The 13823-nt window shown below is 39.2% G+C and overlaps 2 protein-coding genes across 3 annotated transcripts; both read right to left on the reverse strand.

The window, feature by feature from the left end:
* Positions 1-2106: 2106 nt before the first annotated feature.
* Positions 2107-6822, reverse strand: LOC306698022 (interferon regulatory factor 1-like). 2 transcript variants are annotated; one of them, XM_079162164.1, is made up of 7 exons: positions 6681-6822; positions 6410-6509; positions 3784-3963; positions 3521-3682; positions 3363-3415; positions 3043-3133; positions 2107-2580 (listed from the first exon to the last, which is right to left on the reverse strand). In XM_079162164.1, exons 1-7 carry the CDS (start codon positions 6768-6770, stop codon positions 2480-2482), a joined length of 777 nt encoding a protein of 258 aa, XP_079018290.1. In that variant the 5' UTR covers positions 6771-6822; the 3' UTR covers positions 2107-2479. The 2 variants fall into 2 exon arrangements, with proteins under 2 accessions (XP_079018290.1, XP_079018291.1); XM_079162165.1 differs by having other exon boundaries at positions 2456-2544.
* A 1518-nt stretch (positions 6823-8340) lies between these two features.
* Positions 8341-13211, reverse strand: LOC306701107 (uncharacterized protein). Its single transcript, XM_079166354.1, has 10 exons — positions 13141-13211; positions 12981-13045; positions 12782-12890; positions 12443-12591; positions 12151-12293; positions 11844-12005; positions 10923-11016; positions 10697-10775; positions 10020-10093; positions 8341-9932 (listed from the first exon to the last, which is right to left on the reverse strand). Exons 6-10 carry the CDS (start codon positions 11968-11970, stop codon positions 8948-8950), a joined length of 1359 nt encoding a protein of 452 aa, XP_079022480.1. The 5' UTR covers positions 11971-12005; positions 12151-12293; positions 12443-12591; positions 12782-12890; positions 12981-13045; positions 13141-13211; the 3' UTR covers positions 8341-8947.
* Positions 13212-13823: the final 612 nt, after the last annotated feature.

Consider the following 13823-nt stretch of genomic DNA (forward strand, 5'->3'; position numbering starts at 1 on the left):
TATATTATGTGACCAGCAGGCTGTGCTTGTGGACTGGTTGAATGTGACTTTAAAATTTGTTTCCTTTTGGGATTCTTGTAATTGGACTTCTTCTATGATGATACTGTAAATATGTAACATGAAAGTAATGGATCCATCGTTTATATGTGTTAAGGGTCATGCATATTTTAGGCTATTTTTCTGTACACCATCACTGGGAAGGCAGAGAGTTGGAGCAGTGTTTTTGTTGTTCTTTTTTTTTTTTTTACTTCAGGAACTGCCTGATATGTCGTTCCTACTTTACGGGAAGTTCATCTGTCTTTTTTCTGCATTTTTCAGAATAAACAATGAGAAATAAATGTTAAATGTTGATGTTTGACCAACTGTGTGTTCCATGTTTTCACTTCGAGCCAAAACTCCCACATCCATTGGGCGAGAGAGGGGAAGCTCATACAATTAATACCAAAAATACAAAAAGGGTCCTTGTCAAATATGAAGTGGTAAAAGAAGTCCACAGATCATTTACTTAACTAGAATTACCAAGACAACAATGTGGAAATACTCTTACAAGTGAAAGTCCTGCGTTCAAAATCCTACTTAGGTACTAAAGTTTCAAAAGTAAAATCACCCCTCTGCTGAAAAGTGGCCCCTGTCACTGATTTAATATTTTCCTATGATATTGGAAGTAGCCTTCTACTGTTGCTGGTTGAGGTGGAGCTAGTTTTAACTGCCGTGGATAGTTCAGTAGTTTAGTCATGTGGCACATAACCTGGGGGTCTGGGCCCCTCAAAAGTCTCACAAGAGATATTTCAGGCGCTGTGAAATGATTAATTGGAGAGGAAAAAAGAAAACGAGGTTCTCTTTTTTTTCTTCTTTTTGAACATTTGACCTCTTTGGGCCTTTGACCGTTATTTAAATGAAACCGTCTGAGAGGTTTAGAGGTAAAATGTCTCTTTGGTGCAACTGCTAGCAAGTCATTGACATCTGAAATGTAGCTTATTGTGTTTTTTATGAAAACAAATTAAATAGTAACTATATCTGTCAAATAAGTGTGGAGTAAAAAGTACAATATTTCCCTGAAATGTAGTGGAAGTAGGAAACAAGAAATGGAAATACTCAAAGTACAAGAACATTAAAATTGTACTCAAGTACTGTAACTGATCAAATGTACTCAGTTGCTGTCTACCACTAAATAACTATTCATGTCGGTTTGATATCAAATGCCAGTTTTTTTTTGTATTAAGTCCGACCTAACAGCAAGAGTCTTTGCGTACAGGCTGCATTACATTCAGGTGTGCCACTGTCAAGGACTTGGCGTTGTGTAAGGTGACGTCAAAGGAACAGACTCATAATTAGTGTTATTGTTTGCACCTGTGCTTCACCTGCTGTGACAAGTCAAAATGTCTCCTACGAAAACAGCTTGTAAAGTACAAGCACAAATAACTAGTGTGAAAATGTAAGTTTTGGTCAGTTATAAGCAATAAAGTAAGGCTGTTAACATAAAAGTGTACTCTACTGTTTATTGACCTCACATTCCCTATATGCTGAGCTGTCAGCATATTTAAAAGCAGCTTTTAAGAAGACTAAAGAGGTTCGATTTCAGTCGGTTTTATCATTTTAAACTGAACCAGGAAGTGTAAGTAATAACTTTTTTGTATACGTATTTATTAATAGTGAAGCGCTAACAACAAATCGTATTTTATTTGTTTACTCGAGTGTTCTGTGCTGTTGAAAAAAATCTTTCTTAAAATGTTTAAATGTGGCAAGTCTTTAAAAGTCAAACAATAAGGGCACATTACAGTTTGGCTTCTTTGTATTTATCACATCAGTTGACAGCAGTGTAATAATGACAGTGAGTGACTGCCGAATATCATTAATTCCACTGCTGGTTATACAATTTATTGAAGTGATACACACAAGTCATATACAGTACGTATACACAAGATTTAAGGTAATGTGCTTCAGTTGCTTTTACACTTTGTAAATGCACGATTTTTTTAATAATACAAAACAAACACAAAACAGGTTGTACAATATCACATAAAACAAACTGCATTATGTGCTCCATGAAAATACACAAAATGTATTATATGTTTTAGAAGACTCATTAAACCAAAAGCTGTTCTGCACTTCTTTTACTGTATGTTGGCTAAATATCCAGTAAAACGAACAAGAGAGTAGAGAAATGACTGATCCTGCACTAAAGCGAAATGAGATCTGTTTACTCTGTGAGCTTGGTGTCATGTCAGTGAGTTTGAGGCACTGAACCACAGTGAACCCATGTGATGATGACAGAGACAAAGCTTGGCTTGGAACAGGATCTTCATCTCAGCATGCTCAGCAGAGAGGATGGCCGACCGACTGACTGACAGAGCAATATTCTCCGTCCGCCCTGCCTCTCTTGTTTCCCTTTTTCGGTGGTCAGCTCAGCAGACAGACGACAGGAAGAAAAAAGCAGCAGGAGCAGTCGTTTGGTGTACGGCTACGGCATCAGTGTTTGCTAGTGCATGGACCAATCGAAGAGCTCCTTGACGTAGTTTGGACCAGACGGATCACTGCAGTTCTCTGTGTGCAGAGAGTACAGGTTATCTTCACCAGCACCTGAGGAGCAGAAAACAACATGTAAAGCTGAATAAACACATGCAAAGACAGGAACAGATGGGAATTCTAAGCTATTTTAAACATTATAGGATTTTATTTTAAATTATTGTCCAATTGCAGCATTAATTATCACATACACACATCCACAAACACGGACATTTGGCCTACACATCTAACTTACTTATGTAGGTTTAGATGGGTAGATCTTTGTGGCTTGGTCAGCTAAAAAAATGTGTGCTTTTATTTCATCTATGTTGATCTTTCTCACAGCAATACTCCCCCTAAAATCCACATTTTGTCTTTAATCGGCAATATATCTTTTTTGCAGGACTGCATTCATTTGTGAACACGATGTCAACCTGCTACTGATGCAATCTGACAGATTTTTGACTTACCCTAATTATTTGAAGAAATCACAAAACTATAAGAATACTTTAGAAGTTACTGTATATGGGGTCGTACAGTGCCAGTGGTCCCACAGTGTGTGTGTTCTCCATCCTCTCTGCTCCCCAGTCTGGTTCCAGACGTCAGTGTTGCTTAAGTGGTCCATCAACTACGGGAGACAAAACACTTACAGTCAGTCAGGCAGATACCTAGAGCACCACCTACAGAACCCAAACTGCATCCCAGGAACATGCAAAGCAGTTAAGTCAAATAGGATGCAGTTTCATCTTCGATCTTTCCTCCTCGTTTTTAGTTTTTGGTCATTCTGCCAGTGAGAGTCTCTACGATAGTGTCAGCCACACAATGTTCAGACAGTTAGTACATGAAAGGTCTGATACCTTAAACACAGCTTCATTCTGCTCCTGGTCCTCTAGTTTGGCCTCCCACGTCCCTGAACAACAACAATAACTATCATCGTTATCAGGCTCCAGAGGCAACGTCTTTTATAATCACAGTCAGCAACAACAACAACACACTCTGACAATAAGTGTCTCACCGAGCGTTTGCATGTTGCCAAATGTGTCTTCTGCAGGGGTCTCCACCTTCTGCGGTGTGTCTGAAATGGGTCTTGTTGTTGTGGGTTGCCATGCATGCGTGGCGTGTGTATCATCACCTAAACTCGCCTGTTTTTCTCGAGGCCTGCTGAACAACCGCAACCCTAGAAAAAAAAAAGGTCAGTACTGTCACATGAGGTGTGTCTGAGAATATGTCTGAATATTTTTACCTCCGAAGAGATACATACATTTTAAAATGTCTTACCTCTCCTGCGTCTGTGTGTTTGTGTGCTGGGCAGCATCCTGTAGACTCGGTAGGCATTGCTGCCTCTCTTCTTGCTGTGCTCCCGCAGCTCACAGATGTCAGGCAGGGAATTCAAGGCACAGCGGAAATTTGCCTTCCATGTCTTGGGATCTGGCTTGTCTTTGCCTGGATGGTATCGTCCTGAAGTAAACAAGTACAAGCATTGGTCTAACACAGAGGAATATGACATTTGTAAACACACAACTAAAAAAAGGATTTTGATGCATAAATGCACTTCAAGTCGGGGCATTCAAGATTAGCTAATAAAGCAGGACCCACCGACGGGCCCTTGTCAGTTGGCAAATCAGCCTACCTGAAAAAGCAAACCATTGCTATTGCCCAGCAATAGTAAGTTGAGTGAAGAGTAACTTATTGTAGCACTAGGCTGAAAAGCAGGAATGACTGCAACAAGTTAAAGTGTGTTTCACCTCTGACCACACTCTGGCTGTGATTTGGTGTGATCAGAGGAGTACTTTGTTCCACCTCTAACCACACACAGCAGTGGAGTCACCATGTCTTGGAGTGGAGCTGTGCATCACTGCAGCAGTGTTTAACCACTGGAGGTCAGCAGAAACACACGTTTGATGGTGCCTTACAGGAGAGGTCCTGTGTATTTATACCTAGTTTATTACCTATAAATGTGGCTATTATGACCCTGTTATATGGTAAGTTTGCATTCGCCTCCTCCATTGTAGAGACTGGCTGAAACTCTGCGGACTGAAACATCACTGGAACAACTTGAACTGTGTTGCTACCATCAATCATCAAGTGTGTGACTTCATCCAGTGTGCTGAGTTTGCATATTTAGCAGCACGGTGTGATTTGGATCTTTGCAAGTCCTGTGAGTATAATTACCAGCTTAAGTAATAAAATCCCTGGAGCTTCAACAGATCCACAATGGATCATTTACAGCCGACAAGGGCTAACAAGAAGAAAAGGAGCACAGGTGCAGCAGCTATATTACACACAAGTCGCAACCTCACACTGTCATTAATGACTTGATGAGTCAGTGATGGTTCAGTTATATAATCTGTGTACTTTTCACTTAATGTTGTTTTTTTTCATTATAAGTTCTTGAATATTGAGCTCAATTCTCATTCTCTTTTATTCAACTGCCGAATATGCTTTTTCTAGATTTGTGAAGTGCAGTTCTGTTGTACTTTGACAGCAATACGATCCCCCTGCACACTCGCAACAACTGAACTGGAGCTTTCCCATGATATGATGCAGCTACAATCACAAAGTGTGACTTTTCCCAAGACGTGTGTGTGTGTGTGTGTGTGTGTGTGTGTGTGTGTGTGTGTGTGTGTGTGTGTGTGTGTGTTTATGACGACTTTACTCAAGTCCTTACTCATAACGTACAGAAATGAGATCACTGATAGAGCAAAAACATGTGGTTATGAGATTATGAATATAAAAATAATAATTGTAAATTAGAATGAAGTGTAAATGTTTCTTATTCTGTGGATTCTGGACACATAGTCATCCATGTCCTGATTTCTTAGAGAAAATGCTAAATACATGGTTTACTATACATTTTGGGGGGATTTTGAGTTTCACATCTTGTGAACTTTGAATTTAAATGTAAATACAAATCCAAGCATCAACAGGGAGAACTGGGTTTGAAAAGTTTTAGATGTGCAGTGTTTGCAAATGCTAAAAGACACAGGAACAAATCAATCATATGTATACATGTGTTTTCCTATGAATTTAGATTATATATATATTTTGGCATACACTGGTGCTATCTAATGCTCTTGTGCAATTATCATACCTTAGCTGGAAACTGGGAGGATGATTTAAATGGACTGAACAATACAACCATGGCTGCTACTGGAAAGACTTGAGCAGGAAACAGGTTTGCCGGCAAATGTCTTCAGGATGGTTGAACTCATTTCCAACATTCAGTGGAAATGACCAAATGCCTCAGAAATTATGTAAATTAAAGAAATGATACTCTGTTCTAAGGATTATTCTTTGGACTTTTCTCATGAAGGTAGTCATCCAGTAAAACCAAACGTTTTGGGGCACGTTTTGACAGACCCCTGACCAGAATTGAACCAGGAACGCGATGAACACCAGGACACCCTTTAAAAGTTATAAAAACTAATGCTAAATACTAAATGAGGCAAGAGTTTAAAAAAGAAATCCTGAAATTTCTGTTTTAGATGTGTAAACACAGTTAATTACATTTAGCATTGATTAATACATTTGACACACGTGATATATTTTGACATTATTAAGATATTATCATCAATATCATAACAATGATTTCTACCATGTTGCCCGGCTGTAGTGCTGTGACCCAAATAGTCCATTCTGTTACTAGAGATCACAAATATAAACTTGGTATAATAGAATAAGTACAAAATAAGCTTGTTCTATTGTGGTGTTAATAATTTGTTGCTCTGCATTATAGCGTCAGCATGCAAGTGTAAATGTAGGAACATAACAATAAGTAACAGGCAAAGTGCTTAGATTGATAGAATATGAGCTGGACAACCCAAGATAATAAGAATTATTCTGAATGGACAAAGGGGCCATCCAGCTGGAACAAATCACATTTGTATTAATGTGGGGCTCCTACCAGTGTGCATGGCCCAACTCCTGAACAGTGTAGCATCTCGGTCAATACTCCATCCATGACGAGCGGCGTGTATCCACGGGATTTGGAAGATTCGTGCTGACTGTGGAATAAAATAAAATCCCGGTAACACGGAATACATTGTCGACAAGAGTATTTCATGTGTGCATATATTCTCTGTCTGCTGCCCTAAGTGATTTAATCTACAGCAGAACATTTTGCACCCAGACACGCATGGGTTTGTCTGGGATGAGGGTGAGATGGAAGGGTCTACCTGGTCCAGCCAGCTGACTCCTGGATACCTCCCAGAATGAATCTGCTCCTCCAGCCACGGCCTCAGCCTCAGCCGGCCTGGTTGTTGCATGCTGCAGTCCAAGCTTCAGGTGAGCAGAAAGGTGGAGATGTGTCACTGGCTACACAGGAGTTTCAGCAATAGCAGAAAATGTCTCAGGAGCTGAGATTTAAACTGGAGTGTCTCTTCCTCCCCTTCCGCCCTCACTCCTCCGCTGCATTCTTCCAGCCACCTCACAGTTATGACAATCCCTGTAACCCTCCAATAACTCTCCTCGCTGCTTAAGTGGCTCCTCCAATTACAGGAAGTACTGTACTGTATGTTGATCTCTTCATGGCAGAGACTGAGGTGGAGTATGATGAGTTGTGAAGGTCCTTTTAATGCTTTAATGTCCTTTTTAAGCCACCGTTAACACTTAAAAGCCACCTAGTGGGTGCTGAAAGTTTGGTGATCATATGGTTTATCATGTGGTCCCACACGAAGCTACTGGGGCAGCAGTGAGACGGTGTGTATTCATGTAAAACAACCAGGTGGAAGCAGAGTTCAGAGTATGTGACAGATGAGCAGCTGTGCATGTTGCAACAGTACTTTTACTTTTGAAGTTTATATGAAAGAATGTGTTATTATTCTGTTCAATTAAGCAAGAACTTGCTTTTAAGCTTGTATGCCTTTTGTTAACACCGTTGCAGTTTGATATAATGTCATATACAGTGCACATTTTCAAATGAACATAAAAATATATATATATATCTTTAATGATCTAGTAAGCGGTATATGATCTTTATATATTTTATGAATTGTAATATTCGAGTTTTATATATTACTATATATTATATATATATTACTATTAGTCTTCTGCCTCAACAATTACTAAAATGATTAAAACATTAAAAAATCAGCAGCAATGTCCCTTTGAAGCAAACACAAGATAATATAAACAACTTTTATTTGAATAAGGCCCAGCAGAGGTTGAACTTCCTGCGCCAGCTCAGGAAGTTCAACCTGCCTCAGGAGCTGCTGATTCTGTTCTACTCCACCATCATCCAGTCTGTTCTCTGTTCGTCCATCACTGTGTGGTTTGGATCGGCCACTAAACAGGACAGAAACAGACTACAACGGACTGTCAGTTCTGTCCCATACATGGCCAATAAAACTGATTCTGATTGTGAATGATTTTCTGCCAAAGAAATAGGCCTTAATAGTAACCTGTGTTTCACGAAAGAGATCTAGTGCTGATTAAAGACAAGGATACCACCAGCTCTTTGTGTATCGTGAATTCATTGTGAAATAAGAGTCTGTGTTTGAGTTGTATTCGCTGTGACGAATATAGCCTGAAGTGATGTGTGTTTCTTTGGAAGTGGCTCAACAGTTCCAGAGAAGAGCTATGAGGAAGTAATTTCATAAGCCCGAATAGCACCAGCTCATTATGACAGCTGTCTGGTTTCAGATGTTTACTCGTGTATTTTTCCTTAAAAGGCTCAGTATTAATGGCCAAATTGGGTACCTATGCCCTTTTCTTATGATGACTCCTCTAGTCAAACTAAGCTTAGAGAGAGATTTAAATTATCTCCCAGAAATGAGCCTTCTGTTAACTCACATTTTTACTGAAGTCTTATTAACTCAACAGCAGAAACTGGATAGTTAGACATGATTTACAGCGACACAGTCCTCTTTGCTTTATACAACATTTAGGGAACACATTTGACCTTACACATAACATAGTTGAATATGACATGTGAGTTACGGACATGCGTGAGACTGTATCTGTTTTGTTCAAGCACTGGAGCAAGCACACATTTAAAACTCAAAACAAGTGCATTCTGTTGATGACAGAAATTTTACATGAATATTTGTATGTACAAACTTTAGGGATTTCTGTCACATCATAGGCAGTCATACACAGTTGCAACGTATTCATGAATTAAACAAATGTTGAAGTTGATATGGTGCAACGCCAACAACAAATATGCAAGACACACTTTAACAGTCATGTCACAGTTGAGAAACAATGTCATCAAAAAAGTCCATTTGTTAACTGTTCTGGAGCTTTCGTCGTATCACATGATCTTCATGTGCAGATATCCATGACAAAGGTATCGTATGACAAAGGTATGATTTAAAGAGTAGGAACACCATTCACTGTCTGTTATATCCGCCTCTACCTCACTCTCATCATTTAAATTTCTCAGCAATGTTTTTCAGCAATATAAAAAATGACACACAAAAAACGAATGCATACAAATTCAGCCCTACACACTCTGATAGCCACTGTCTGAGGTTAATGGCATAGACTGGTCAGCAGGGATCAAACAGAGAAAAGGTCTTTGGAGCTCAGAGAGACACTGGCCTCCCTGGACATTGTTAATGAAACATGGGAAGCTTTGAGGCATCTTGGTCAAGAATTCCTCTGTATACCTGTTCGAATGTTCCTCTTTCTCATCACTTCTCTCCTCGGGAAACAAAATATCAGGCTGCTCCACCAGATTCTGAAATGGCTGGTAGTCGTCATCCACTGGAGGAAAGCTGCACGAGCCTGCAGGCACATAGCCGTGGCAGGGGTTTTCATCACATATAGCTGCCCCTTCAGTTTTTACATGTTGCTTTGTCGCACCATGAACCGCCTCCTCAGAGCTCTCACAATTGGCCTCAACTCTGGACACAGGATCACATGACCCAATTGTGTTGGTGCCGCTACAGACGGCGGACAAACTGGAGTCTTCTGCATATGAAAATCCCCCAGAATCTGCATTGCACTGCTGATATGACATGTCCATTGGCATAATAGATGGAACCCCTGGTAGTAAATTAACAAGTAGACAAGTTGGTGCCTGTGGGTTAACACAGGTCACAATGTCACCCGCACTAGGATGGTATGCAGAGTCACAAAGCATTTCAGCCGGCGTCTGGACCTCAGAGCTGTCCGTCAGAATCTGATGTGGGCAGCTGGGAATGAGGATGGAATAGGTTTTGTTGTCAAAGCTGGTTGACCAACAACTCATGTCATCAGCTTGGACACCACAAGGGTTGTATGGAGAGGAGAGTAAACCACTGTCTTTGGTGGTTAAAGGTGAAAACGGGCCAAAATTGGCAAAGACTTTTTTAAGGGCATCATCAACACAAGCTATAATGTCAGCAGGTTCTGTATTAGCATAACTGAGACAAGAAGAGCCAGTACTGATTCCACTGCTTTGCTGAAGGCTTCCACTGCTAGTGTCTCCCGGTGAACCCTTCGACCTGAATAGAGAGAAACAGATTACTTAAAGAGCCAAAAACAAACACATAGAATTCCTTAAGGAAATGTTCTAGTGCAGCCACACTAACCATAGTTTGCTGTCATCTGGAACAAGGAGCTCAACACAGACAGGGGAGACGACGATTGTTCCAGGCTCAAAGACCTGCAACAAGGAGGATAAAAACAATTAAAACTACAGATTTGAAACATTTTGGTTAAATGAGTCAATTTGTAAAAGTTATTTTCCAATAGATTCTCCATTAATGATTTAACAGTACAGGAAAAAAAAAACATTTTTAAATTGACTTGTTTGACACATTTACTGAAAGTGGAGAAGTTTAAAGTTAATCATTAAGATGTCAGTATTGGTTGGTTTGGTGAAACCCGTACCAGGGTTGCTGGTGGTAACAGCAAGAGCAGTTTATTACTACAAGAAACGTCTGCTGAGCAGCTACTTTGTCACAAATACAACACACAACTGTTACATATAACTAGTATACTAGTATACAACTGCTATATATGTTTACAGTGCAGCCATACAAACTCTATACTGTATTGAAACGATGTTTCAATTAAACAGTAGAATGCAGAATGTAAATGCATTGAAAGGCTAACGTTAAAAAATGCCAAAACTAAACAGCATTAAAAAAATATGCTGCTCACATGTAATTAAGTAAAATAAACAGATGCAACAATTGAAGCTGCAAGTTTTTGTTTTTATTTTTATTTTCAGCCAACATCAACTTTACATCACTAGGTGACTCACCTTTGGCTTGCTTGGATGAATAACACCAAGTTTGGGATTTGGACATTTGGCAACTGTGTCCCACCACTTTGTTTTGAGCCTGAAATCAATTGGACGAATAAATTAACAAGAATCCTAAACATGTCACATAAACACAACATAGGAGTTACAGTGTTTAAAGGAAAAGCCTTGCATATAATTCACTAACAGAGAAATGCAAAAACAATTTTTTATCTGCATGACTTACTTTACATAACAGATGAATATCACACCGGTGATGATGACTGCAGCAAAACTGAGGCTGAGGATGATAGCCAAGGCCAGGGTAAATGGGGACATAGCTGTGAAGTAACATTTATGAGGTAAATTTAGAAATCACAAATGACATGCAGTAGAGAGATAAACTAGAGACAAGTGCGTGGCAAATAACTGTAGATTTGCACCAGGGTTGTATCATGTGGAACGGGATCCACAATGACAGCTTGTGGGACGATTCAACACCTATGAATACTGTATAATGCATCAGCAGCTGTTGGTGTTGTCACTTCTTTAAAGTGCCATGTGGTTACAAAAATATTTTGATTTGAGTGACCACATTTCATTACAGAAGTTAATTTTACTAAACATGCACAATTCATATGTACACACACCAGCTTAAAGACAAATAAGATCCAAATATGGATCCGTTTTTGTTGTTGTTACCTATTAATTACCTATTACCTTATGTTGCACTATAGACTAAAATAGCCAACAAAATCACTTTGAACAGCCATGAGAGCCACTTGCTCTCAGCTCATATGGTTATGGAATCTCACACACACACACACACACACACACACACACACACACACACATCAGTTTAGTTGTGTACATTTGCTAAATTTGGCCAGCAGAGCTCCATACTACAGCCTCAATGCCTACAAGGAACCAGGAGAATAGCACATATTTGACCCATAGGGCAAACGAGAAAATGGCTAAAGTATGTATATGTTTTCATGCTGATTTTGTAGGCCTTTGGTGCCATGATGTGATGTTTATGATTCTTGATTGAATGATAGATATCATTGTGTCGTGTAGTGTGACCTGATTGGTCTACGTGGGTCTATCAACCTATTTAAGACATGCTCTCCTATTGTTGTAAATAAAAAACTGAGAAGATGACACTTACCGGTTGTGAATTCCACCTCTTCACTACTGTCACTGAACCTGTCACTGAGGTTTATGTAGGTTTTCACGCTGACAACATATGTTGTGCTTGGGTCCAAGGGTCGACCAAGTATTTCATAGGAATCCATTCATTACTTGTAGTTGGTGTGACCATTATAGGTTCCTGGTATGGAGAAACAATAATTATAAAAAAACAGCAATCATAGTCTCTTTAACTTACCGGCAACCTGACATAACCAAATGGCCAAGACTAAGTCTAGGACAAATCATCTCAGTGTTTAATGAAATGTATATGAAATTGCTCCTACCGTTTTTGTGTCTCCTTTTTTATAGTAAGTCAAATAATGTTCCAATTCCGTCCTGATAGAAGATGCCATGTGTGTATCCCACATGACTTGAAAATTTCCATTGGATTCTTCCACTGAGCGGATTGTTGGGGTTTTAGGCTTTACTGTAGAAGAAGAGAGATAAGAATAGTAAGAGGAATGTGTCATAACCTCCATCCAGTTTGACATCCATTCACTCTTCACCTGGATCTGGATCCGTCTATCACTGGCATCTACAGGTTATTTGTAGGTACTTTAATTGAAGTCAACTCACTGCTGTCTGTGACGCTGATGATTTGGGATTCTATGATTTTGCCTCCTTTCCAAACTGTGGCTGTATGAGTCTCCCCCGAGATCAGAGTAATTTCAATGGAGCAACAACACCGTCCATTGTCACACTGGGTGAAAGTGCTACTCCCATTCCTGTGGAATACAAGATGGCATACATCATGTTCTAAATAGCCTATATGATATATTTATATTTCAGTTGATATTTAATATTACAAAAGAAAAACAACGCCTGAATCGACACATCATTCAAAACCAAGCTAAAAAATACAGAATAAATGGCTTTGCAGTGAAATAGGCTAATAACTAACAAAATAAATCTCACTCATTGAAGTCGTTGCCCCGGAGAGTCAAACTGTATTCAGTGCAGTTTTGTGCTCCAAAGTGGCAAAAGAATTCCGTAATAAAGTCGTTGGTACAGTCAAGATTTTGGCCTGAAAGAGACATTACACAAAGAGAATAATTATGATAAAGAGTTATTGCATCGACTATATAAACCATGTCTACATTTCCACTATACGTACCAGAGAGAGCTGTTGCAATATTCCCTAAAATTAGCAGGACAAAAGATATCCTATCACGGACGCGCCTGAAAGAAAAAGCAATAGCAGATATTTTCTTCATTTTCATGCGACAGATTGGATGATCTAAGTAACACAGACACTTTCTAAGACTCCGGATTACCTCTTTAAATCCATGCTGAAACGATTCATTCCACTTCTCCTTCGAAAACAACAATCCAAGTCACCCACGAACCATCTTGTGAAAAATGAAAGTAATGTTGGGCGTCCTTACATGACAGTCTCTCAGGCTTCCTGATGTGGTAAACTGTTACTGGACATGTTGCGCCGCTAACTCTGTGTAAGAGCCTCACACGCCCATACGCCCATTTCAAAGAAAAGAAAAAGAAGGCACCCCCCCATCGACGGAAGAATTGTTTGTAAGCTATCTATCTATCTATCTATCTATCTATCTATCTATCTATCTATCTATCTATCTATCTATCGATCTATCTATCTATCTATCTAGCGTCATCCAGTGGACACTCGGTGTTTCGCATGTTGAATTAAGTTAAAACAGATGAATAAATGTAACATTAGTCTTGAAAAACTGACCTGTCTTGGGTACCCAAAGTAATTTCAAATTCTTTTGTGTAGTTAGCAGCCTATTTCTGACTAATCTGTTTGATGTAAGCACTTTATAATTAACATATTGGAGAGCAGAGAAGATTTATAAAGACTTATGCTAAGCTAAATTAAAAAATATTGAATAATTGATCTTTACACAAGAAAACTAAATAGATAATCACAATATAGCAAACACAATTTTAACACACAAACTCTTTTACGGATGTAATAAATCAGAAA

The sequence above is a fragment of the Pholis gunnellus genome (genome assembly GCF_910591455.1).
Source record: "Pholis gunnellus genome assembly, chromosome: 1".
In the NCBI taxonomy this organism is placed as follows: Eukaryota; Metazoa; Chordata; class Actinopteri; order Perciformes; family Pholidae; genus Pholis; species Pholis gunnellus.